The sequence below is a fragment of the Pteropus alecto genome, unplaced genomic scaffold (genome assembly GCF_000325575.1).
Source record: "Pteropus alecto unplaced genomic scaffold, ASM32557v1 scaffold125, whole genome shotgun sequence".
Classification (NCBI taxonomy): domain Eukaryota; kingdom Metazoa; phylum Chordata; class Mammalia; order Chiroptera; family Pteropodidae; genus Pteropus; species Pteropus alecto.
This window is the reverse complement of record NW_006436888.1, coordinates 8,666,930-8,692,554: the sequence shown is the minus strand read 5'-3', so window position 1 is coordinate 8,692,554 and position 25,625 is coordinate 8,666,930. Positions and strand designations below refer to the sequence as shown.

At 61.5% G+C, this 25,625-nt stretch overlaps 1 protein-coding gene across 1 annotated transcript in view; it reads right to left on the bottom strand.

The window, feature by feature from the left end:
- Nucleotides 1-1,039: 1,039 nt before the first annotated feature.
- Nucleotides 1,040-25,625, bottom strand: part of ACOT7 (acyl-CoA thioesterase 7) — a 91,891-nt gene continuing 67,305 nt past the window's right edge. Inside the window, exons 7-9 of the mRNA XM_025048535.1 lie at nt 24,091-24,207; nt 14,947-15,131; nt 1,040-1,418 (exon numbers count right to left, since the gene is read on the bottom strand). Of these exons, the coding sequence (XP_024904303.1) occupies nt 1,320-1,418; nt 14,947-15,131; nt 24,091-24,207 (401 nt within the window). The 3' untranslated portion in view covers nt 1,040-1,319. The remainder of the gene's footprint in view (nt 1,419-14,946; nt 15,132-24,090; nt 24,208-25,625) is intronic.

Genomic DNA, 25,625 nt, shown 5'->3' with positions numbered 1-25,625 from the left:
TTGCTCCCAGCGAAGGGCACCACCCACCTCTGGGAGATTAGCACAGGGTGTGGGTCGAGCTGGGGAGGCCCTCACGGGGCTGAGAGGCAGTGGGGGTGGCTGTGGCCTCCAGTGGTGAGCATGTTCCCTCCGCCGGCTCCCAGGCAGGAAATCACCCCATCAGCTGGAGCTGAGGCCTGAGACAGATTCCGAAGCTCTTGGCGGTGGTTCCTGCACATCTGGAGCTGCGTTCCCTCTCTGGGCCAAGGCAGCCCTGGGAGGCTGCAGCTGTTGGCGGCCAGTCTCCACCCCCAGGCCTTGGGGACAAGCCTGAGTGGGGAACATTCTTCCAGGCTCTGCCACTAGGTATGCTTGGCGGAGGGGTTTTGTTCAGCTGTGGGTGGGGTTCAGGAGTGGCCTTGGCAGCTCATCTGCTCCTAGGCTGCTGGACCAGATGTGCACACAGTGACACGCATGCACACAGGGTGGACACACACAAACGCGTCCACACACGTCCACACTGATAGCACTCACACGCTGCTCGGCAGACCCAACCCACAAGCCTTCCCAACAACGCCCTTGCCTGCGTGGCCGAGGGGATTCCTCTTCAGGCACCAGCTGGGAGCCCCCATCCGCAGAACCCCTGTGTCCTGCTCCAAGCTGGGGGTGCTGCTTCCGGTAAGAAGAGGCCACATGCTGGGCAGCAGCTGCTCAGCCTGCACACCCCCACATCCTGACTCCTCCCAAGCATTTCCCGTCTACGGGAAGGCCACGCAAGGGTCAGAGCTGCCATTCTGCTGAAGCTGGATGGGGAGCAAGTGGGGTTCTGGGCGGGGCCTCGGCCATGACTCGAACCAGGGCTCCAGGGGGAAGGGACGCGCTCTCCAGCCAGCGAGTCATCTGGCAAGCATGAGTGGGCACTGCTGTACCTGAGCTTCTGGGGAGCACGCAGGGGCTGGTGGCCAGGGGTGGGAAGGGGCAGGCCCAGGAGGCAGGCACGCGGGTGAGCCCATGGGAGCCCCCCCGCTCCCCCAAGACAAAAGATCACCCAGGACCGAGGTCCAGCCAAACAGCAGCTTTATTAGTGATGCTGGATTCTTTCCGTACATACGATAAACACAGAATGTTCCCCAGGGCACCACGGGCCTCTGGGGGTCGGGGACAATACTGTGTAGCATTTATACTGGAGTGACATAAATTAAGCTTTGGTGGACAGGTTTTCAGGAGTTAACATTGTGAGACGAACACTGCACACAACACTGGCTCTCAACGTGAACTGGGTTTTAGCCAGGGGGTAACTTGTGGGTGGCGGCCACTGCCGGCCCCGCGGCAGGGGGCGCCTAGGGCTGAGGCTCCGCTGTGCCCTGTCGCTTGGCCTTCATCTGCAGGTACCGCCCTTTGCCTTCCTCAAAGCGCTTCTTTTCGTCCTCGGTCTCGGGCTGTGGATCAGACACAGAAACAGGCAGGTCAGATATGCAGCAGAAACGGGCACCGCGAGCTCCTGCCCCAGCTCTGCGGGCCTCCTGGGACCGCCTGGGTGCCAAGCCCCAACCTCCTGACAGGCCCGTCGACTGGCCAAGATGCTTGGAAGGGCCGGGAGCCTCCCATAGCAGAGACCCTCTGAGGGGCACCAGGAAGGGGCCCCTGTAGCATTGCACGGACACAGGCAACGGGGAAGTGACCGAGTCCCGTGGGCACCCCCACGTCACCTTTCACAACACGGGACCCCACGGGCGGCGGTGCCTCTTTGACAATGAACTTCGGCTAGAATGGAGCTGATACAAAGCAGGCAGGAAGGCCTGCGGCAGAGCCGGGTGAGGGGAAGGAAAAGGGGGCCCCGCTGGGGACTCCCACGTCCGCCCCACTCCCAGGGACGCCAGCTGCTCACGGCCTCTGCTCGCAAGGGCGGTGGGGACAAACACTGCGCTGGCCATGTGACCTTGAGGACACTTCACTGTACTGGGAGTGAGTGGTGAGTGACCACTTTGTGGGCAGGACAGAATGGATGCCCAGGAAGTGACATCTTGAGTCCTTGTCACCCCTTCTGTGCTTTCTTCCACTGAGCAACTTGCCTGGTCCCTATACGAAGGAGCAGAGCCGACTGACCAGCTGGGACTTGGCCAAAGGCTGGTTTTGCCCAGGATGGTTCTGGTTCTTGCCTGCTGACCTGGGGGAGTAGGAAACGGCTCCCCTTTCACTCTCAAGAGTGGCCTGGCCTGGCTGCTGAGTGGTGTGGCCCCTGGACAGAGGTCACTGCAGCAGCACCACATGGTCACTTCCCGAGGCCCCGCCTGTCTCGCCGCAGAGTTCTCTTCTGCCCGCCTGACTGGGGATTCAGGTTTGAAGAACAGCGCAAGCTCCTCCGGGATGAGATTTCCTTGTGACACTCGGAGGGCGTCTGACAGCCGAAGAAATGGGGCAGTGGCCCTTCGTCCACAGTGACACCAGGCCCCGGAAGCTATTTTTAGGCCCAAGTGTTTTACAGACAAATGGTGTATTGGCAAAGAGCGCACTCAGCCAGGGGATGTAACGCCAGGTTAGAACAAATGCTCCTCCCTCTCGGCCTTCACAGGAATTCTTCAAATGCCACCAGATGTCCACTGTCAAAACCGTGTGGCCTAGAGCCAACGGAGCACTTGGGTATCTCAAGGACGAGGCCCGCGCTCCTTACAGGGGTTCCGGTTCCTGTTGCAGCCTCTGGCGCACATGTGGAAAATGGCAGCCTTTCCAAGACACCTATTGAAGAAGGCGTTCCCACTGCTCTGGTTTCGTCTCCGACTTTTTTTAAAAAAATGAAATTTGAGGCTATGTAATTTGACCTGAAACAGCCCAGGGAAAAGGAAACGTTCTATCTCACTCGGAGCAGGCAGTTCTAAGGGGGCAAGACCCCTGAGCTTCCTGGGGGCTGCAAGACTCAGAGCCCAGCCCCCACTGCAGAAGGTGCCCCATGAGGCCAAGGCCACACATCCTGCTGGACACGCCCAGGCAGAATAGGCTAGAGTGGGCCTTCCCAAACCTGAGGGCTTGCAGATACAGAGTCTGGTCCAGCGGCTCTGGGGGCTGGGAGCTGAGACTCAATTCTAACAAATGTCCGGATGATGCAATGCATGTGGACCGCTTTGAGTAGCTGGGCCCTGGACCCTCTCCATCCATCCCTGCCCCAAATGGGGGTTGGATGACGTGGCCGAGAAGACCTGTGGCTCCCCTCCTGCGGCCTCACAGAGGACCCCTCTGTGGGCAGTGCATGAGTCCCGGGGCTGAGAAACGGGCAGTCGGGGCCTGGTGGGGCTGGGCGGGAGCAGGAGAGCTGGGCGAGGGGCGAGTGTGTGCCGGACCGCGGGCTCCGGCTCCTCCTGGCTGAGCCAGCCCCTCTGCTTGGGGTTCTGGAGCAGGCGGCCCTCCGTCCAGCGGGTGGAGTCCCCATGCCTGGGGCAGGAGAAGAAAGGCAGGAGGCTTGGAAATGAAAGGACTTCTCAAAAGCAACAGAGCGTGAGCCCGGCCTGCCGAGCAAAGGTGACCGAGAGGGGATGGCCGCCTGGGCCCTCTGCCGAGCCCTCTGGAACCAGGTCCTGTCTGACGTGAGGGGACTTCCTCTTCTCCAGCCCACTGGTATCCCTGGACACCCGGCAGATGTGGCATTCCAGCAAGATACGTGGTCCCCAAGTGCCCGGGTCACCAGCTAAGTGCCCTTGTGGCTCAAGGGAACTGGGAGGGATCCCGGGGAGGGGTGGCAAATGGCCCTCAGTGCAAACCTGCGGTAGGTAACCCCAACTCCAAAAAGGACATGGAGCCTTTCTGATGGTCTGTGCCAGGGCGGTTTGCGACCTACATGCTAACTGGCCTCTTGCAATACAAAGGCCCAGATAAAATAAATCTGTTTAACTTTGTTTAATCCGGGCTTTCCCAAACTAATTTTGGCCAGGGACCCCTTTCCTAAGGAACCCCATCTTGGGGTTGGCTACCCACACTCTTCTGCCATCAGCTTGCTGAATGTGCCCTCAAGGCTGGCCCTGGCAACCCTGGCAGATGCTGGGATGGGACAGGGGCCAGGCTCCAGCAGCCTCCAGAACGGGCCATTTCTGACAGGCGTGGGCTGGCCTACCCGGGACCTCACCCTACTGCACGGCCTACCCGGGACCTCACCCTACTGCACGGCCTACCCAGGACCTCACCCTACTGCACGGCCTACCTGGGACCTCACCCTACTGCACGCCCTTCCCGGAGTGGCCTCTGTGTTCGGCCCCCGAACCAGCCCAGCCTCCCCTCTGGGGCTAGCGTGGGGAGATCGGCCAGCCTGGTTTGAGTCTGGTTTCACCACAGACCAGTCCAGAGGCCCCGCAGACTGACCCTCATTCCTCCCTATATCCAGTATCCAACCCCAGTGCTGCTAAGCGGACCAAAGTCCTCCTAGCCGTCCGCGTCCAACACCGGTCATTACAACCAACACAAAGAGAGGAAGGAGCCGGCTCTAAGGCCCACCTCACGCGTCAGCACGTTATGTGAAACGTCCAGAACAGGAGACTCCAGAGAGCAGATCAGTGGCTGCCAGGGGCTGAGGGGCGCGGTGTCTTACTCGTGATGACACGTTCTAAAACCGATTGTGGTGGTGGGTGCACACACTAGCGCCCACCGGGCGCACACCCTGAATGGCAGAACGGCCTGGAGCGTGACTCCACCTCAGCGAAGCTGCTCCAAACCGGCACCGCCACGGAGGTGGCGCACACCTCACGGTTCCCAGGTTCACACGGCGGTGCCCCCACCCAATCCTGGCACGCGGAGGGCAGCAGGGCACAGGAAACACGCACTGTGTGCCCCGCAGCCGAGCCCCGACGCCCCCTGCTCCTCACGCAGCACCTCCCGCACGCCGCTGTGCCGGCTCTGGGGCCCTGCCCCGGGGAGCCGACCGCACACCGACGCGAGGCAGATTATGCACTACGGAGGACAGCGACAACCGTGTGGCCCAGACAAAGCAGAGCAGAGCCACGGGCAGAGAGGGCCAGGGCTGGGAGGGTTCCTAAGAAAGTCTCCATCTACAGCGAGGTCCCAAGGGTGCTCTGGACAGAGCAAACAGCAGAGCCAGGCCCATTCGGGAGACCAAGCCACCCAGGGCATGGCCTCCTTGGAAGGGAGCAGAGCACGGCGTGTCTGGAATAGCTTAGCGCAGGCCCTCGGGCAGCTCCTGTCGCCCTGTGCCTCAGTTTCCTCATCCGTGAGCAGGTCCCTCCCAGGTCTGTGTGGATTCAAGGAGCAGGGAGCGCGCCCGCGCCGTCCCCAACTGGAGGCCGCAGCACGTGGAGGCCCGTGAGCTAACGGGCTCGGCCGCCGGGGCGGCGTTCGACCCGGACGCCTGCCGACTCTTCTCCCACTCTGGGCACAGGAAGCCCAGAGAGACACAGCGTTTGCAAAGCGAGAGCTGCCGGGGGCGCAGGTCCCACAGCAGCCGGGGAACGAAGGCTGGAGTCTTGTCCACTAGTGAGAATAAGCCAACGACGAGGAGCCCTAATGTCGGAGATGCCAGCTGACCCGCGTGGTGGCGGCGGTGGCACTGAGATTTGCTGCCAGTGGTGGGAAGCGTGTGTGAGCTTGGCCCGCGTTGGTCACCGCAGGTGTCCTTCTTACTTTCGCATATTATTTGAACTTTCTGTAATTGGTAAGAATGGAAAACTGACTAGACCCGTGAGGGCGGCTGCAGCCCTAGGACATAAACTTTGGGGTGCAGGGTGGGCCCCGGGAGCACTGCATGGGAACACCAGTGTTTGGAGTCGGGTGGGGAGGCAGTGTCAGGTCCTCATCGGCCGCTGTCCTTCCCAAGGAGGTGCTCGCTGTTGGGCTGCGCACGTGCAGTGTGGGCACCTCGCCCCCCACTCCCCCCGGGGCCCTCAGGTGCAGCTGTGACGACTCAGTCTCGCAGAGCTTTCTGGAGCTCGTCCCGCAGTCAGGCCCTCGGCCAGACGACTTCCACCGTCGGCAGGTACTCACCCCTCGGCACCAACAAGGGTCCCAGAGCGTGTGTGCCAAAGGCTCTGGATGCTTCTCTCACTAGTCAGTCATCGTGGGACCCGAGGCGGGGCACCAGCTGAGGTGCAGGTATCTGCCATCTATGCTGCTGGTTCCAAGGACTGAATTCTCAGTCCGCCCAGTGGAGGGAGATGCCGGCAACCCACCCCAGGCCTCAGGGCTGCTCTGAAGCTTAACATCTCACAACGAACGCATCCTCCAGGACCTGCCCTCAGAAAGAACTAACACCGCCTAGGGATGGGTGTGGAGACAGCTGGCCAGCCGGCCAGAGCAGCCAAGACACGAACAAGGCCTGGGGTAGGAGCCAGTGGACGGCTCGTCTGTCCTGTCTCTGGGGACAGCGGTGTGTGCTGAGTGTTCTGGACTCTAGAGTCCAGCCAGGCCTTGGAGTAAGATCTGTTGGCAGCAGGGCATAAGCGCCCGCCATGCGAGTGCTGCCACCCCAAGGTGCTGACGGCCTTCCTCACTTAGTTGCCCCGGAAGGTGTCCAGCCAGGGTAGAAGTTTATGAAGACGGTCAAGGGCAGTGACGCTCCTGCTGCCGCCCGCAGGGGCGACGGAGGTGAACACCGGCAGGCAGGGTAGCGTCTCTGGTCCCTGAGGGGGCAGAGTCCCTGCCTGGCTGAGCTGGAGAATCCTCGGCCTCCCGAGGGCTGTGAGCGCTGATCAACAGCCCTGCTCGCCAAGTGACTAAGAAGAGCCACCGCTCCCCTGCTGAGTGTGGGGCTGACGAGACAGATGGCTCCCTACACACGGCCCCCACCGTGGCCCACTGCCGCCTTCCTCATCCGGCAGAGTAAACAAACACATACGCTGCTGGCTGTGGCTTTTCAGTGGAGGGCTGGGGTTGGCGGGCAGAAGGAAGAAGCTCCTCCACGGGAAGGCACATTTTCTGTCGAGTGCCTGAAGCTGTTGGCAGAAAGCAGCGCCGGGGACCACGGCAGGCACCTCGGGCAGCCTGTGCGTGCGTGTGCCGTCTCGTGGGGCTCGGGCCTCAGGGGACCCACTGTGTGCACGCCACAGAGAGAACAGGAGACAGCGAGAGGGGCTGCAAGCCGTCCCGGGCCTGGCGATCCCGTTTACCAAGGCGCAGGCACAAGGGGTCACCTGCCTGGAGTCGGGGGGAGTGGAGGGGTGGCGGGGAACAGTGCTGGGTCACGGGGACCTGGTAGGGGGGCCTCAGGGATGCTGCTCACTCTCTCAGTGCCAGGGTCTCGCTGTAAACGGGCACTCGGGAAGGTGGCGTGACCCACGCAGCAGGCTTTCCGTGCACGGCGGGCGCGTGTGCACACGCGTGTCAGGGTGTGTGCGTGTCAGTGTGGTGCCCCTGTTACGAACGGCCTCCGAGACCAAGCGTGCTCCTGTCTGCGACCCACGGCACTGCCCTGGGAGGAGGATAGGCGGCTCTGAGGGTCATCTTAAGGTGGCAGGGCCTCTGGAGCTTCGTACTCAGCCATGGGGACAGGGGGGACGGGGCGCCCAGGGCAGGTCAGAACGTCCTTACTCTCCGCGCGGGACCCGGTGCCCGCCTGCTGGCTGCAGGGGCCTCCGATCTGCCACCCGCCTCTTCTCCGCTTCTCCTCCTGCCAGCGGCGGTCTGCCCGGCTCCCCCCCACCGGAGAGGGGCCTGTGGCTTTCTCAGCCTAACGGCGCAGACCACGTGTTTCCCATTTTCCTTTCCTGTGCCGTGAGACTCGCGTTGGAACTTGGCACAAAGGGCGAGTGACTAAGTCCCACCCTCGCTGAAATCAAGAGCTCGTCCTTGTAATTAATGAACGTCTGGTGGGAAGAGAGCTTCCAGTGGTGATGTGACGACTTCCCGTGAGCCCCAGGGACACGGAGCGTCTTAATTAGGAAGTCACACGGCTCGCCCTCTCCTGTCTTCATAACGGGAGACAGGAGGGACCCTGGGACAGTCACGCAGGTGATTAAGATGTCTTCTCCTTCCTGGGGCCACTTGGCATGGTCTGCTGAGGGGCACGTGCAGGCCAGGCGTGGACGAGCTCGGCGTCCAGGAAGCAGCTCCGGCCTCGGACCCTGAGTCAGGGCGGTGGGGACGGGGGCCCGGAAGCCGCTCTACACAGCTGGATGTCTTCAGTAAAGAGCCTGCTGTGGAGTCACAAACACTGTCACCAGGGGCTCCCCTCACCCAGCAACACTGCCTCAGCCCCAAGTCAACTGCCTCGCCCGTGGCTGTGAAATCACCCGGCCCGAGGGTCAACGGGAGGCTGCGGAAGAGGCGGGGGCCTGGGCTCTGCCTGGGGGAACCAGGTCTCGGGCCTGCCCCACAGGCCTCTCAGCAGCTCATGCCACAGGCCCTGCATGTCCGTTCACAGCGCCCGTCCCTGTGCTGGGGGCGTGACGTGGCTGTGCCCAGCAGACGACAAAGCTGTAACTGCCATCTGCCACGCGCTCGAGTTCTCACTACACGCCTCGGGCCCCGTGTGTGCTCACTGAGCCCAGCCATTCCTGCCTGCCCTGTCTGAGGCCAGCACCGTGCTAGGGACACAGTGGGGGCCCGGAGCCATTTACTGAATGAGAGCGATCGAACGAAGATCCAAGCAAGACAGCCTGAATTCTAAAGTGATTCGGTGTTGGTGGCAAAGATTCAAAGCCGGTGGTTTTGCTTGATGCGCACACATCCAGGCACCACCTGTCCCACCTGCCAGAGGCGGCACCGTGCCACTGGGAAGAGCCAGTGCTCGCGTGCCCAGGGGCGGCCCTGTGCTCCACCTCAGGCCGCCCCAGGCTCGTGCTTGCCCACCGAGAAACCCTCTCTGGGCCCGACGGCTCTCGCAGGCTGCAGTGGAAGATGGATGCTGGGAATGTTCTAGCTGGGACCCCTCCCTGCTTCTGCTGCACCCTCTGCAGGCCCTGCCCCTGCTCCCCTCCTGCAGCGGCCGCCCCAGCACCACACGGGGTCGGGCCAAACAGTGCCCAAGAGCCGGCCTCTGCGTTTTCACGTTCTGCACAAATCGGAATAGCAAGAGGTCGAGTGGATTTGCAGACACAGCGTGGAAGCTACGAGAAGCCGATATTCCAGGCGTGACACCGATGAACATCTTAATGAGGAAAGGCGTCACTGGTGCAGTGGCCGCTCTCTTCTGGGTGGTTTCAGGGCGGCTGCTCCAGCAGAGGCCAGTACGGGCCGTCAGGGACGGAGCGGATCTTCAGACGACATCTGCAGACTAACCGGTTACGGCGGTCCCCAGAGGAGCCTGGGCTCCTGGCAGAGTGGAGGTGAGTGGGCCGGTAGGCGCTGCAGGCTCTCGTCCATACCCACACCCTGCTTCCAGGGGAGCTGGGACTCACAGGCCACTGGACGTGCCCAGCACCAACCATTCAGGTGACAAGAGCAGCTTCAGGACATCGCGAGGCAGACTCCCAGCTCAGTGTCCAAGGCGGGCAGTGGAACACTAGTCATGAAGCTCCACAACGGCTCTAGTCCCTGACTCGTTCCCGAGGACCAGCAGCAAGGACGGGGGGCGGGGAACACGGCTTCCCTCGCTCATCCGGCTCCCCCAGCCCTACCAGGAGTGGAGGCGTCAGCCCCGCCATCCTCCAAAACATCTGAATTTCTCTATCTGGGGAGCAGCTAAAAGCCACTGCACCCCGCCGAGTGTCCAGGATGCCGAGGTGTCTCCCAAGCGCGGAGCCACTCGAAGCCCCGGCCCACAGAGGCTGTGTTGGGACCTGCTGCCCTAGGTCTTGCAGTGGGCCTGCTGCGGTCAGGAGAGGTGGTGTCCGCCTTGGTTGCTGATGCTTTGTCTCAAGGAATGGGGCCCCCCGCGCCACGTGCCTGGGGTCAGGCGGGCGCTGGGGGACGGGGAGCTGACCACTGCTGAAAGCCTTGCCCATGAGCGTCCTCTTCAGTGCAGGGAAGGAGCCTTTAGTCGTCGCTGAGACTGCGTGAAGAGGGACCCCAGCCCGTGACGGCTCCAGCGGGGAAACCGTGGCTCAAGTCCTGCAGGAGGCCGCTTGGACCAGAGGTGGCCCCCCTCCAGGTCACGGCCCCTGTCTGCAGGATGGGACGTCTCTAGCTCTCAATGCCAGATATGGCGGCAGAGGAGAAACGGCCAGCGCCCCAAACTCTGCAGCTCTCCGTGACCACCCTGTTGTCACCACGGCACCCCGAACGCCCGCCCCTCGAAGGGGAGCAGGAAGGGCGGCTGCACCCTCGATCTCCTCACTGCCTTCTGTTTCGGAAAACACTTCCTCGTCCTTTCTGTGGCTGAAGACTGAGTCTCGGGGCCTAGGCCCCTGTCCATGGCGTGTCGCTGTTTGTCGGCTGCGGTGAGGGGCCGGGCACTGGCCAGGGCAGGCGCAGGCTGTGGTATCAGGCCTCGCTTTCCAAAGACCTGTGGGAGCTGCTGTGTTGAAACGCGCTTTCCAGACCTGCCTCTGCCACAGCCTCGAGCTCCTCCGTGTCCCCGCCGCCCTCTGCACACAGCTCCTCACACACGCCAGGCCGGGTGCTGCCGCCTCCATCCTCGCCCGTCTCCCTGGGGCCCCACGGCACAGAGGCTGGAGGACGGGAGGCGGGGTAGCAGCCAGGACGGTACCTGCTGTGGCTTCACATGTCCAGGCCGGAAAATAAATCACCATCGGAGGAGGTACCAGGCCCCCAGGGAGCTGTCATGGTGCTCTTCCCGTGTCCCTCTGCACAAGCCACCTGCCAGCCCGTCGGCAGTCTGGGGCTGGTCCCCTACCCCCAAGGTCAGACGGAACGGCCACAGGGAGACCTTCAGAGAAAGGCGGGGAGGCCAGCAGGGCCGGGGCCTAGTGTGCAGCCTGGCTGTCTGGCTCCAGGCTCCACGTTTGCCTCGTCTGATAATGAGCCTGGGAAGTGCGGGCAGCTGTGGGACGCGGTGTCAGACCTGCCTGGCATAAAATATTCATCAAGAAATACTCCCAACAGCAACGCCGCTGCCTTCCGTGTCAGTCGGCCCCAGGGATGGAAGCTAAAAATAGACAGGGAGTTGGAGAATTGCTAACAATGGGAGGAGGGGGGCCGAGTCCCCACTGCTGGCGCCCGCGCACAGCACACGTGTGCTCCGAGACGCGGATGACACTCACGCTGACGGTCCCCAGGTCGGCGCCACGGAGGCCGGGCGGGAGCTGAAAACCCACTCTGGGGAGCGGACCCTCCCTGCCAGAGCTATTTTTACCAACAGTGGTGAGCCCAGGCCACCTCGGTGAAGACTCCAAGACCATCTTTAACTGATGAGAAGCAACGGGGGGATCGACAGGAAGCCAGCCGGCAGCAAGGTGTGGCTATGGCCAGCTGCTGGCCCCTCAAACCTGAACGATCTGGTCATCGCTGCCTTCATTCAGGCAGGTGTCATTCCTCACACCCCCTGTGGTCCCCACCCGCCGGACCCGAGGACCTCCTCCTGCACCCGACCCCGCCCCAGGCTGTGGTTTCTGGAAAGGGCACACAGACTGGCCAGGCCCCTGGAGGGTCATGGGCCTCCACAAAGGGCTCCCTGGCTGCAGGCTATTCCCCATGGCGACCAGACCCTGGGGTGCCGGGGCCCTGCTCCCCGAGCCTACAGACCACTGACCCCTCTTGGCTGTGGCGCTGGTCTCCCAGTGGCTGAGTTCTGCCGGAAGTGTGGGCAGCAGGGGTGGCCACGGCGCCTTCGCTCGAGCCCGTGGCAGCGGCCGGACCCCTGGCCAGTGTCACAGACCCTTCCACTTCATGTTTATCAGCAGGAGCTGTTTCAAGATGGAGATGTTCCGACTCCCGCTCTCTCGGGTCCACCCGCCCCCAGTATCAGCGAGGCAGCCTCGGCCACGGTGACTCCTCTCCTATTACGGGCAGCTGGTTCTGCCCCCAGCTTCCTCACCTGATGGTCCTGAGAACCGGCTCCCTCTCCCTCCAACTCCAGGCCCCACTGGGATGCAGCCGGCCCACTGAGGCCGTCCTTACAAGGAAGCTATTTAAGATGCGGCTGCTCCCCCAGAAAACACCAGCCCCTCCTGCTTTCCCCACTTTGCCGCCGTCTAACAGTCCCCATGTGCCCTATCGAGGCGGGGCGCGAGCTCTAGCAAGGAGGGGCCTAGGAGAGACGTTCCGGAAATCCCGATACAAATCAGCTGAAAGAGTTCTCACCCACCCTCCGTGGCGTGTAGCGTGGCCGGCACCATTGCACAGAGGAGGAAACTGAGGCACGCAGGCAGCACCTGCCTGTTCCCACACGCGGGCCAGCAGGGAGGGGAGGGGCCTTGGGGAGGGAGGGGTCGGTGGCTGCTACTCCCGACTGCCCTGCCCGGGGGAAGAGACGCGGCTGGGGAGGCGAGCGAGCCAGTGGCCGCTCTCAGGCGTCTCCCGAGCCCTGCTCTGTGCCAGGCATCGTGTGGCCACACCTTGGAGCCTGTTCTGGATGCAGAACGACGCACGCGCACTAGACAACCTCACGGCGCCGAGAGCCTGCAGAGGGTGCGGGACGGCAGAGTCGCCGGGAGGCGGGGCAGGAAGGCTTCACCTTCACCGAGCGAGCTGAGGGAAGGCCCTCCGAGGGGGACACGCCTGAGGAACAGTGGGAGGAGCTGGCTCCATGACGGTCTGAGGGCCGGTGTCCGGGCAGGAGCAGAGCGTGTGCAAAGGCCCCGAGGCAGGAATGAGTCTGGGGTTGAGACTCGGAAGCCAGCTTGGCTGGACCCCGCGCCAAGGGCACCGAGGAGCCGCTGAGCAGTTTCGGTGGGAGAGGGAGCAAATCTGACTGTTTTAACAAACATGACAGCTTCAGCGCAGAGCTGGGCTGAGGACGACCCGGGTCTGAGCAGGGATCCAGCAACAGGAATGGGGCCTAGAGACAGTGGGTGTGGGGCTGAGCAGGAGCGGGGGAGAGGAGCCAGCCAGTTCCCAGACTCACGGGAGGGGCGGGGCACAGGGGATGATGAGCTCGGTAAGGCGTCTGCGGTGACACTGTGGAGTGAGGTGAGCTAGCAAAGTCCATGGGGAGTGAACAGATGAGGCACCGGGCCTGGACCCAACCACCCAAGGGGGAGGAGGGTGCAGGCCAGGGCCTGTCAGGGCTTTGTGTTTAGGGAGACCGTGGGGTGGCCGCCTAGACACTGCATAGGCCCGTGTCAAGGGTGCACAGACTTCACTGAGCTCCAGCAAGCTGTGCCAAAGGCAGGGGGAGGCCAGCGAGATAAAGATGGAGAGTGTCCTTGGATCCGGCCACCCTGCTGGAGCCAGAGGTCAAAGATTCCCATGTGTGACAGCTGAGGCTCCTCCAGCCATGACAGAGGCCTTGCTGCCCACTTGGCCTTGGAGAGGCCCGACAGCCCACCCACCCCAGCGGGGCCTGTGAGGCCCTGGAAGGAGGAGCAGGGGTGACGAAAATCTCCAGGGGGGCGCCCTGGAGGGCCTCAGCTGCCACTGAGAACTGGCTCAGGCAGTGGGGCTGGAGGCCAGGTGGTCACCCTCCGCCACAGGAAGAAGCACGTGGAGGCCGCGTTCCTGCCTGCATGAGGAAACGGGATCTTAAACGCAGTGTGTTTATCTGTCACAGAGGTTTACAGCATGTTTTTCTCGGGGAGCCGCAGGATATGCGTGGGGAGCAGACGCAGCGGGGGTGGCAGGGGGCCCTGCAGGGTGCTGGGGCAACCCCGCCCTGCCTGCCGCGGCACTCCCCACTCCCTCCCCCAGCAGAGGGCAGGGCGCCCCACCTACAGCCCACGCTTCCAGGCTCCTCCTGGCCCGGACAGGCAGTCTGGCCAAGGAGAAGCAGGGGCAGCCACGCAGAACGTCTCCACACCCAGCACCAGCATCGTGAGCCGGCTCCAGCCTGGCTCCTCATGACTAGCCGTGTGGCCTTCCGCCTGGGCCTGGGCCTGGCTGGTCCGGGGGGTGCTGGCCCGTGTAATGGGGGTGGGGGTGAGGCAGGCAGAGGGCTCAGAGCTGGCAGGTGCTGGGACAAGCTCCAGGCCGGGCGCCCTGACGGGCACCAGTAAGGAATTCATGGGGCTTATTATAAAACCATCATCAGCCTCAAGAAAAATCCGGAAGTTTCCTTCCTCCCTTCAGTACACGATTACCAAGTGCCTCCTGCCAAGCATCCTCGCCACCACCGCCATCGTCCCCGTCCCCACCTGGGACCCTCGGCTCCTCTGGCTTCCCTGTGGTCAGCATTTGCCAAGATGTTGGGATTCCAGCCCCTGGACCCGCCAACAATGCCCCACCCCTCCGACTCCCACCCTTCTTAGGGGACGCTGCCCACTCTGGGGGTCACTTCACACCTGGCCTCCTAGCTGGAAGGCCACCTGCCGGCGCGCTCCCCCTACCCCTCCGAGCACCCACACTGCCCGTCTCCCCCCAGCTTGGCCGGCCTTGCACACAGTCGGAGGCACCCACCGAGTGCCAAGTCTGTTCTAGGCTCTGGTGACCCGTGAGGAGCAAACGCGGTCAGGCCACACCCCCAGCCCCAGGAAGCCCAAACCGCAGCCTGGGAATTATGCTCTGAGACCTGAGCGGGGAGCCCTGCTGGGGGCCGTGAGCCCTCCAGGATCCACGCCTGGGCCAGGGACCCCAACTCTGCTTGCCATCTCTCTCTGCACACCCAGGGTGGAGCCCAGTGGGTGGCCAAGGCAAAGAAAGGCCATGAAGCCCGGGCGCCCAGCTCCACAGGGCAGGGCAGGGGTCTGGCCTGAGCCACACCAGGAGCCCGCCCTGGGGAGGGCCCCATCAGCATCTCAGAAGCACCGAGGCACTGCTCTCACCCTCGAGAGGGCGTGCCGATGACCAGGAGCTCGTAAAGGGGTCTATCTTGTCCCATCTGCCTGGGCCCTCCCCCACTGGCCACAGGGGAGGGCCCTCACGCATGACCTGCAGTGCAGCCAAGGTCGCAGCACGCGGCTAGGCTGGGCCTGGCTACCCAGAAAGGGCTCCTGCGACTCGGTTTCTCCTGGGAGCCCAGCGAGCGACGAGGGGGACACTCACCACGAGCTGAGGCACAGGCAGCGACTTGCCCTCCTGGCTCAGAGACACGTAGGTGAAGAAGGCACTGGCAGCCCGGTAGCGCTTCCGCGAGTCGTCCATCAAGGGGTCAGCGTCCACCAGGACCTCGATCTCCATGGACTTATTGCTCGTGAAGGTCATGCGCCCAGAGATGGTGATGACGTAGCCTGCAGAGCGGACAGTGGGTTAGGGAGGCACCAGACAGCGGGCCAGGCTGGTGGGCAGGGCACAGACACCAGCATCACCGAGGATGTTAAAACACACTTGGTTAGGTAGCACAGGTCACTTTGCCAACCACTAGGACATTAAACAAGACGTTAGTACCCACAAACGTCTATTTGTTTAGTGAGCAGACACACTCTTCTCACGTGTTAAGTTAGCGTTGAAGGGACCTTGGTGGCCATCGCCTTACTCTCTGCCCAAGCGTAGGTCTCTATGCCCTGGGAGTGGCATGTCTGCTGGAAAAATGCTTCTTGTCACTCCTGCCCCTGGGGGCAAGCCCCCAACTTACTTGCAGATAGCCCAGGTGGGAGCTGCCCACACACAGGCCAAGGTCAAATCTGCGACCTGCACTGTACGCTGTGGCCTTGTGCCCACTGGACCCACACCGCTGCCCTGCGTTGCTCTGAGCACTAAAGAACCTTCTTTTGCCTTCCCAGGCCTCCTCCCAGCCGCCTGGCTGCAACGTTCCTGATGCTGCTCTGACGGGCTCACGTGACTTGACTGGGCCAAGCTGTCCACTGACCACAGTGCTACGCGCCCCTGGAGCTACCGTCTGCACTTCAGCCCATGCAGCCCCAGGCACACCAGTCGTCCCTCTGTCCAGGCGGGACCTCGCCTGTCTGGTCAGGCGCTCCTCCTCAGTCGGTGTGGCCCACGCGACCAGAGCTCTCCTCCGGGCTGGGGACAGCTGCCTTCCTGGGACACGCCTGAGGCCCCGTCCTTGGGCAGAGGCCACCGGCGTGCACCACCCCCAGCACCAGCAGTCTCCCTGGTGGATTACGACAAAGTCTGAAGTCACGCATTCCCGTCACACTGTCTCCCCCTCGACCGAGCCCGACCTCTGCACTCCCCGCGGCCCTGGGGTCGCGAACGTCCGTCAGGCAGCTGCTGCTTGACTGACTAGAACCCTCCTCTGCCCCCGCCCTGAAGGCCGTGAGCTTGTCCCGCTACGTGACTCCTCCACCTCACAGACAGCAGCGTTTCTGCGACACACAGATGCACTGTCTCGCCGAGCAGCTATGGGGACGGCACGAAATGAGCCAGGGGCCGAGCTCGTGCCTGGTGGCGGGAGGCACTTGCTGCAGCCGTGACCACCACCAACGATGTCTGGCCCACGAGGCAGCGCTGACCCTCGGGGGTGTGCAAGGGAAGGGCTGGCACCTGGCTGGGCCTCCGCCAACATCTGGCCAGAACACCCTTCGCAGCATGGCCTGGCTCTGGCCTGAGCCCCACGTACATTGCTGGGACCTGCTCCCCAAAGCAGTGCTGGCTGTGGGGACCTTTAATACCCCCGGGAACCCCCGTCCTAGCTCCAGGGAGACAGGTCCCACGAGACATGGTTAGAGACCATGGAAGACAGATGAGTCGGGGCAGCACAGCTGACAGTTAGGCGTGAGCATGTGGACGGGCCAGAGGCGGGAGCGGTTATTCCATGTTATAAAGTTCCAGAATATTCCATACCACATTCAACGTCATGCTTCCAGGGAGCATTTCATGTCGGATGCAGCCATTTCTGGGGGGAAGGAAGGCCACATGGTCAGCAACGAGGGGCATTACGTGAGTGATGAGGGTGTAGAGTCACCTGCAGGGCATCCAGGGCACACCCTGGGGTCCGTCCTGGTAATGGCCAGAACTGGGACTGGTCAGTTTCAGTTTAGGTCCCAGCCCCGTGGCGACCTAGTCAGGTACCATCCCGCGGTCGTGTCCCCAGCTTCAGAGCCTGTGACTTGCTAGAGTGATGACGCTGCCGCCTCTGAAAGGCGAAAGGGCCGGGGTTGGGGCTGTGACTGAGATTCTGACTTTGGGGAAGGAATCGCTGCGTTCTGTAACATAAGTGACACTTGAGATAGTGTCTCTTTTTGTTCCTGTGTCTAATGCGCATGGTCAACATACTTTGTTGTTTAAGATCTGTTTTAGTTAAAGTTAGATGTTTCCTTGGATTTCTAACCTGGAAGGTAATCATGAGCAGCCATGACTTCGTCACGGTCATTGGGAGGAAATTACATGGGGGACAAGGCAAGGGCGCGGTGCAGCTGTCCTTCAGCTTGCTGTCCCCGTGAGGGTGGCCCCCATCCACACCTCCTGCCAGGGAATTCCTGTGGGTTTCCTCTCGTGGGAAGAGCTTGGGTTCCCTGTGTCTCATGGTCATGGGAGAGAGGGATGCTGGCCGGGTACCGGGGAGGAGGCAGAGGCACTGTTCAGACCCTTGGGGACCCGCTTATCCTCCCGCTCCCTAGCTCATAGGGTAAGACAGCACGTGGGAAAGAGGCAGAGCTCAGAAATGGGCTGGAGCTCTACCTGCCTGTGTCAGGTGCAATTAACTAACTATTCTGGCAGGTGGGAACATCAGCCTCCAAAGACGTCCACGTCGTCATCCCCAGAACCTGTGAATTATGTGACCGGACGTGGCAAAGGGACTTTACAGATGTGATTAGGTTAAGGGCTTGGAGAAGGGAGGTCGGCCTGGGTTATCCCGGTGGGCCCAATGTCATTGCGAGCGAGGCAGGAGGTGAGGGTCAGCGCGATGCGGAGAGATGCTATGCGGAGAGATGCTATGCGGCTGACTTTGAAGGTGGAGGGAGCAGCCACGAGCGAGGAACGCAAGGGAGGCAGGTGCTTCCACAAGCCGGGAAGGCGAGAAACAGATTTTCCCCCTGGAGCCTCCAGAAGGAAACCGCCCTGCCACACCTGGGTTTTAGCCTCTGAGACCCGAACAAATTTGAGTTGTTGGAGCCACTAAATTTTTGGTAAACTGCTACAGAAACCATAGAAACCACCAAGGTGGAAGCTCGGCTGGAGAATTTTAAGGTAGCCTCTGTTCTTCTGGGCTCTTACGCTAAATCGTAACTATAAATCAGGAACACAATACTTCATGGAGCTCAGAGAATATTATCATTTAAAAAGTTCTATGATACGTTTCTACCAACGAACGTGACACTTCTATGTTTCAAGAGGGGTCCCGACACAACCAAAAGCATCTGGAAACTCAAGACGAGGTTCCAAGTGAAAATGAAGGAAGCCCAGCGGCCACTCGGGCCAAGGTCCCAGCGGCAGATCGCACAGCTGCGGGGTTCCCGCCGGTCCCGCAGGGGCCCAGGAAGTCGGCACTGCAGGTGTCCTATCGAAAAGGCATTCGACCAAGGCACAAGGTCAGGTTTGCGTGGTATTTTGTACGTTCTGTCAGGCTCTCATTTGGTGGCTCCAACTCTCGGATTTCTGACTCAGTGTGGGAGTTGGATCTAAAATCAAGCTCCTCTCAATTCCACAAAAGAGCAGAGTCCACGGGCACCATCGAGCAGCCGGCCCTTCTGGTGAACCCCAAGGTCTGAGGGGTCCCCCCGTGCAGACCGACCGCTGACAGGGCTGCGGGCAGAGGTGCTTCGTGCGCGGGCTGTGGTGGGTGGAGTGGGTGCCATGCTGCAGGGGGCGCCGGGCGCTGGGCACTGTGCCAGAGCACGCTCGGGTTTGCAGGGGTCTAAGGAAATCCCTTCCAGGGCCTTGCACCCTGCACACGGCGCCTGGGCAGCCACGCCCGAACACTGGGTCGCTGGGGACTGAGCCCACAGTCCAGAGGACAGCGCCCCCAGCAGAACACTCTGCGGTGGTGGAAATGTTCCCCTATTTGCACTGCGCGATACGGGGGCCACTGGCCACTGCGGCCGCTGAGCACCTGGACTGCGGCGCGTGCCAGCGAGGAAGGGCACGTTGCTCTCCTGGCCTGCAGTCCTGCAGGCAGAGCCGACGTCACCAGTCTGCCTCCGACACGCTGAGCCCCGCAGGAGAGGGGCCCTGGGCTGAGGCCGACGAGAGGGACACAGAGAGCGGTGCCTTTTCCGGGGCTGGACGCCACGACCTGTCAGTACCCTTCCTTAGCAGTGACTTCAAGCTGCTGTAGGAGCCATGAGTCCCATACACAACCGCGCGGCAGACAGCTGCCACTCGGGAGTCCGGGGTAAGCACCTGCCCGCCGGGCTGTGTGCGGGCTCGGCTGCGTGAGCCCCGCGGTGCGGGAGGGTGCCTGTGCGGGGCTGCGCGGGGGACCGCGCCAACTTCCCTTTTCAGGTCGTAGCTGAGCTGCTTGCGGTGGACGGCCCGGGGGGCTGGCAGGTGCCGGCCCGACTCCCCGGGCAGACGGGCAGACCTCAGCGGCTTGCCAGGGACTTGAGAAGGAAGACGGCGTAACTGCCCTGACCACAGCTGAGACGTTGCCAAGTGTTTAAAGCTTTTAGGAACAGCTCAGTGCTTTAGCTCCAAAAAGAGCCGCGGCAGTGAACTTTATCAAGAGAAGGACAGAGAGCGTGAAGTAACTTCGGTGTTTCTTACATAACACACCCCAAAGCACCTTCTAGAAGATTCCTCATTTTCCACCCCAAGAGTTTGAAGAGGTCATTTCTCCACAAGAAAATTTTAGCTTTAGGTTTCTGCACCCAAGGTCTCCAAACCGTTATGCCAAAGGTGACGATGTCCCCCTTCAACTTTTCTTAACGGTTGCCTCGGCAATAGTTTTTACATCTCGACTAAAGGAAAAAAAAAAATAGAAATAGAGCGAGTGATGTGTAAAAAGCAGGCTCATATTTTTAAGCTTCATCGCTCACGGGGCGGGCGGTTTCAGTGTCAGCAACTATTTTCTGACAAGTCGCCACGTCGGTGACACTAGGGTCTGACATGACCCAGTCTCATGGACAAAGTGCTCCTCAGCGCGCCCCAGCTGAGGACCGCGTAACCTGGCTGGCACGCAGGACTCTGAGCCCCAGGCGGGAGGCTGTGTCACGGGCAGCCATCCCAGCCGTGAGGAGAGGAAGGACAGGCCACCAGCGTTACAGACTATGAACACGGGGCGGCATGGGAACGAGGGTCCAGGTCCCGAGACGGGTGGCCCTCTGCAGCCGAGGCAAGCAGAGACGGCGCCCTAGCAGACGCCGTCTGTGAACAGCGAACCGGCCACCGACGGCGGAGAGCTGCCCCGCCCCCTCGTGTTGCACGGTGGGTGCTGTGAGCCCTCCCTCTTCAGCACGCGCCCTTTGTGGCTGAAATTCAAAGCTGTCGTCTGACTTTCCACGACGCAAAGCTGCAGGCATAGCTTTCTGATGGACACCCTCCCCCGCCCCGCCGAGTGACAGGCGAGGCCACAGCCTGGCGTCTGCCTGACATCGTCCAAGGGCCCACTCTCCAGAGTAAGAAGCTTTACCAGAGGCTGAAGGGAGACAAGCCTGAGCATCTCCTGCCTCAGGTCTCAGCTGTTTCTCTACCAAAGCGCAGCGAAATGGCTAAGTCAGAAGGTCACAGTCCGTCTCCTAAGATGCCACTTACGGTCATCAGAAAAGTGGTCCCCAAGATGCCCAAGTCCTAATGCAGGGGACTCTGGACTCGGCAGATGGGACTAAGGACTGCGAGGTGGCAGGCCCAATGTCACCAGGGTCCCTGTAGGAGGGCGGTAGGAGGTCAGAGGAGGAGGAAAGGGTGACGGAAGCAGGGGCTGAAGGAAGGAGCCGGCAGCCAAGGAATGCGACTGCCTCGACAGGCGGGAAAAGGCTCAGCCCCTGGCCCCCCGGAGCCTCAGGAAGGACACACGGCCCACGGACCTTGCCTGACCTCCACCAGGGTCAGAGAGCGCGTCTGCTGCTTTCAGCCACGAGCTGGTGGGAGTTCGTTACAGCAGCCACAGGAGACTCGTACACGGGCGGCACGTGTGGCTGGCAACAAGGCTTAATTCCTGGGCTGTCCCCTCACTGTATCGGCCCAGGAAGGAGGGGTGCCCCTCGCTTCTGTACCCCTCAGGGCCTCCTATCTCTGGGTCGGGCCCTGACTTTACCGCTGGCTTTCACAAAAGAGGGATGGACGCCCACGTGGGCAGAGACACAAGGGGGTTTTACCAAGCTTGTGAGTCTGTTAGAGAAAGTGGGCTGTGTCTGAAGAATTAAGCTGCAGGAGAGGAGGCATCAGTAGTGGGCTGAATGGTGGCCCCCCAAAAGATAAATCCATTTAGAACCTCAGAAGGTGACCTTATTTGACACAAGGGTCTTTGCAGAGGTCACCGAGTTAGGGAGCGTGAGGTGAGACCCTCCTGGACTATCTAGGTGAGCCCTAAATCCTGCGACACGTGTCTGGATGAGAGGCGGAACAGGACAAGGAGGGGCCGCACGAAGACGGAGCAGTTTGGGGGATGCAGCCAGAACACGAGGGACGCCTGGAGCCCCCCGAGCTGCAGACGAGGAGAGACCCTCCGCTGGAGGCTTGGAGGGAGCGTGGCTTCGTTTCGGATCTCCGGCCTCCATAACTGGGGGACAGAAAATTTCTGTTCCTTTAAGCCGCCGGTGGCAGCTGTCTGCTGCGCAGCATGGGGACACTCGCTCGCCGCTCTTCACAGACTAGACCCCGCCGCCGCCCACGCGTGGACACCAGCAGTCCCGGGGCTCGGCGGTGCCGCCTCGCGCCCGTGGGGTGGCGGGTCCGGCCCTCTTGGCCCCTTCACATTAGGGCAGAACCGCAAGGCGACAGCGGAAGGTGCTGGGCCCAAGGACAGCAGCAGCTGGGGGTCCGCGCCCCGGAGAGTCCCGCGGCTGTAAAGTGATCTCAGCGGATTCGCATCAGAAAGTCAAAGCAGAACAAGCAGGAACGTCGACCCCAAGTTTCTGAAACGCCCGTACTGTCTGTCTGTTTGCTGTCCAGCAGGGCCACCCCGGGCTCGCCCGGCCTCGCTCTGCAGCCCCCATAAAGGAGCACAGGAGCCATGTGAAGCGGCAGCGCCTGCAGAGGCCTCTGTCCCCTGGAACTGGAGACAAAATGTGACAATTCTGCCTCTGAGCAGCTGCAGCCTGTGCACTGCCCGAACTGTGCCGGGCAGGCTCGGCGACAGAGCCACGGCACAGAGAGCTGGCAACCCGACACAGGGACAGTCCTCCGGGAAACAACAAATAAGGCGGGACAGTGTCTAAACGGCCCCTGGGGGTCGCCGGCCCAGAACTAGGCCAGACTCTGTAACTGCTATTTTAGTTTTGGCCCAAATTCCTTCATACGCAAAACAAGACGTGACTCGAGAAAACGGGCGCAGCCCCTGCTCCCCAGCCCCACAGGCCAGCAGAGTGCAAGGCCAAGGCTGGAACCCCCGAGGGGGCCCCGGGCAGCCCCCTTGCCACGCAGCTCACTCCTCGGCCTCCGCCTGAACGGAACCAATCCGCGGCGGGATGCTGGCGGAAGTCACGGCTTCTGAAAATGAAGCCCCAGTTCCGTTCTGTGTTGGGAGCACGAGTAACCTTTCGGAAGAGGAGTCTTTGTAAAGCAGGTCCCCTAAATCGATCCTTAGAAGAAGCCCTCCAGCCAGTGTGCATGGCCTCCCCTCAAACTAGCAGTTCCCACCGACCGGGACCCAGCCGTGCCCCCCCGGACCCCTACTGGGAGGCGAATTCTGGTCTCAGGGTGCAGGGGTGGAGGGAAATCTCTCGATGGGTCTTCATTTCTATGAGAACTTCCCTCAACGGCAAAGCACAGCTGCTGACCAGGCCGACACCCAGGAAACCGCTCGGCCCTCTGGGAAAGCCTAGCTCTCCTCTTGGCTGGCGGCTCCTGAAGGGCGCAGGGGAGACACGGCACAAGGAGGGGTCCACAGAAAGTCACTAGCTTTCCACTGTGGATTCTGAGGCCGCATTTAACAGCGAAGCTCTGGTCACGGTCACTTGCCCAGGGAGTCGCTCCAGAAAAGGAGAAGCGTGAATCCTGCACGACAGGCACCATCCCGTCCCAAAGATTCACGCCAGCACTGCACACCACGTCCAAGGCCCACGAAGGACGAGCCAAGGCGGCCAAGACTCACTCGTCCTGGGCAGACCCTGTGATGACACTGTGACCCACGTCCGTGGCAAACGCCTGCCAGTTAAGAAGTGATCTGCAGAGCAGAGGGGAGCAGGGTGAAGACCACTCTTTTCGTACCCTAAAAGCATCCCAAGTTCAACTCGGTAAGCCTACTTACTCACAACGCCTCCAGTCTCGGGGGGCTTCGCCCCAGCACTCACACACTCAGCGGCCAGGTGTGGCCTGAGGAGCAGCACAGTGGCCAGGCCGGGCCTCGGCGGGACCAGGGGGAGCGCTGGGGGGTCTGGAGGGGGCTTTTGTGGCTCTGGACACAGCACTGCTTTGCTCAGAGCAGTGCTTCTTGAGGTCCCCTCCAAGGTCGGTCCAGCTTGCCTTTCTCCTACTTTGTCACCTCCCGCAGCCAGGGACCGGCCTGACTCCACAGGGGCTTCCAAAGGCTGTTTTCACGGCGAGGCTCCCCCAGGACCGACACCAGGCTCTGGCAGCCCTGACACCACCCAGCCCCCAGTGAAGTGCTACGTTTCAGGGGCGAAGACACAACATGACAGAAATCGCCACTTGTCGGGAGGGGACAGTCGCTCATCTCCAGACCAGCAGCGACGTGGGCTGAGCGTGGGGAGCTGCACACACCCAGACAGAGGCAAATGCGCCGAGACACTCAAGCAGGTTCCCAGGTGCGGCCCGAGTCGCTGGGACTAGATCTCTGTGTCGGGAAAAGTAGCAAAGCCAGCACTGCCCGGGGAGCAGACAGGCAGGCCACGGGGGGCTGCGGGCGGGTGCTGCCCCCTCCACCCGGGGCGGAGGCCACTGTCCGCGAGGAACCTCTGCAGCGGTCAGTTCGTGGGGCCTTTTCAGAGGACGAGTTTATGCCTGTCTCTAGCAGGATAAAGGCTCCGATCATACCGGAGTGACACATTTTCCCAGACTGAAGAGTCAGATCAGCGAACCGCAGGCGTGGGGACGCATCCACGGGACAGAGCACGAGGCTCCGGCTTCCCGTTTCTCGTGGCAAACGGGCAGACGCCAGGGCCCGGGCAGGGGGTCCAGGAAGCCGGAGGCCGCCGCCCCCTCTCGTTCTCGGCAGAGGTCTCTCACCTTTCTTGATCTTGTCGTGAAAGTTAATGGCGTCCACAGAAGCCGTGACTACGTTGGTCTTGCAGTGACGTGCAGCCACGATCCCGGCCACATCGTCCATGAGCTTCATGGTGACACCTGCACACAGAAGGGGGACAGGGCAGGTCAGACTATTTCCTAGCCTGGAAACGAGGCATCACACACAAAGCTACCTGTCGGCAGGTGCCATGCCAGGCACGGAAAGGGCACGCTGGAGCTGGGACACCTGGCTTCCTACAGAGCTTTTGAAAAATGACCGCGGCTGTTCCTGGCCGCTAACAAAATGACGATCCTTTTCCTAATCTCTACGGACACCTTATCCTGCCAGAAAGTTCCGTCGCGACACCCACTGGGGCGGCTGCACCAAAGGCAGACGGCACGCCTGGGTGATAGGGGGCGGCGCCAGAACCTCGCAGCTGCTGGTGGAGTGGGAAGCAGGGTGGCCACCTGGGAGGAGATGTGGGGTTCCTCAAACGGCTGAACAGTCACCACACGACCCAGCAATCCCACTTCTGGGTGTACGCCCGAGAGAGCGGAACAGGTGTACACGTGTGCACACGAACACCTGCACCCAGGTTCCCGACAGCACTACTCACTCACGGTGGCCAGAAAGGAGAAACGACGCAAAGGCCCACTGACCGCCGAGTGGACAGAGAGAGCGGGCCTAACCCCACAACGCGAAGACAAAGGACCGACACACACTACGATGTGGACGAACCTTGAGAACATGCTGAGTGCAAGAGGTCGGACGCCAAGGCCGGATGTCGCACGATATCCAGGTACAGATGGGGCAAATCCAGGGGCAGAAGGCAGACTCGTGTTGCCGGGGCGGGAGGTCAGGGGGAAATGGGGAGCGAGTGCTAAAGAGCACAGAGTTTCTCTTCGGGGTTATGAAAATGTTCTAAAATCGACTGTGTAACTCCGTGACTACACTAAAAATCAATGACTTGTGACGCGTGACTTGTATGGCATGTGGCTACCATCTCAATAAAGCTGTCATGTGAAACGAACAAGAAGAGCCAACTCACGCAGGACCCAGGGGCCTTCAAACCCCAGACCGCACGCGGCCTTCTGCTCAGCCCCCCACGGTCTGGTGGGGTCCCGACTGCACACTTGCTAGTCCCCGAACCTCCAATCTTGGACCCCCAGGACAGCACAGTATTAAATTTATTTCGTATTTAAAATTTAAAACATTTAGGTTGAACTACATGAAACTACCAACATTCAACCATTTTTAACCTACAAAAGCAGCAAAGTGACATCAATCGACCTAACAGAAGTCTTAGAAAGTCTTGTAGACTCACCTCAGGAAACAATGATTTCTAAAAACCTGGGGGCAGAGAACCAGGCTCCCAGGGAAAGCCAGGCTCCCAGTTAATCATGTTTAGGGAAGACTTGCAAATGCCTGCAGGGCTCGGCAAGGGACAGGCGGGCAGGGAGCTGGAGGGGCCCTGCTACCCGCGCCACCAGCACTTCGGAGAAGCCTGGAACCTGCACGTGCGGGAGGAATCTACTCA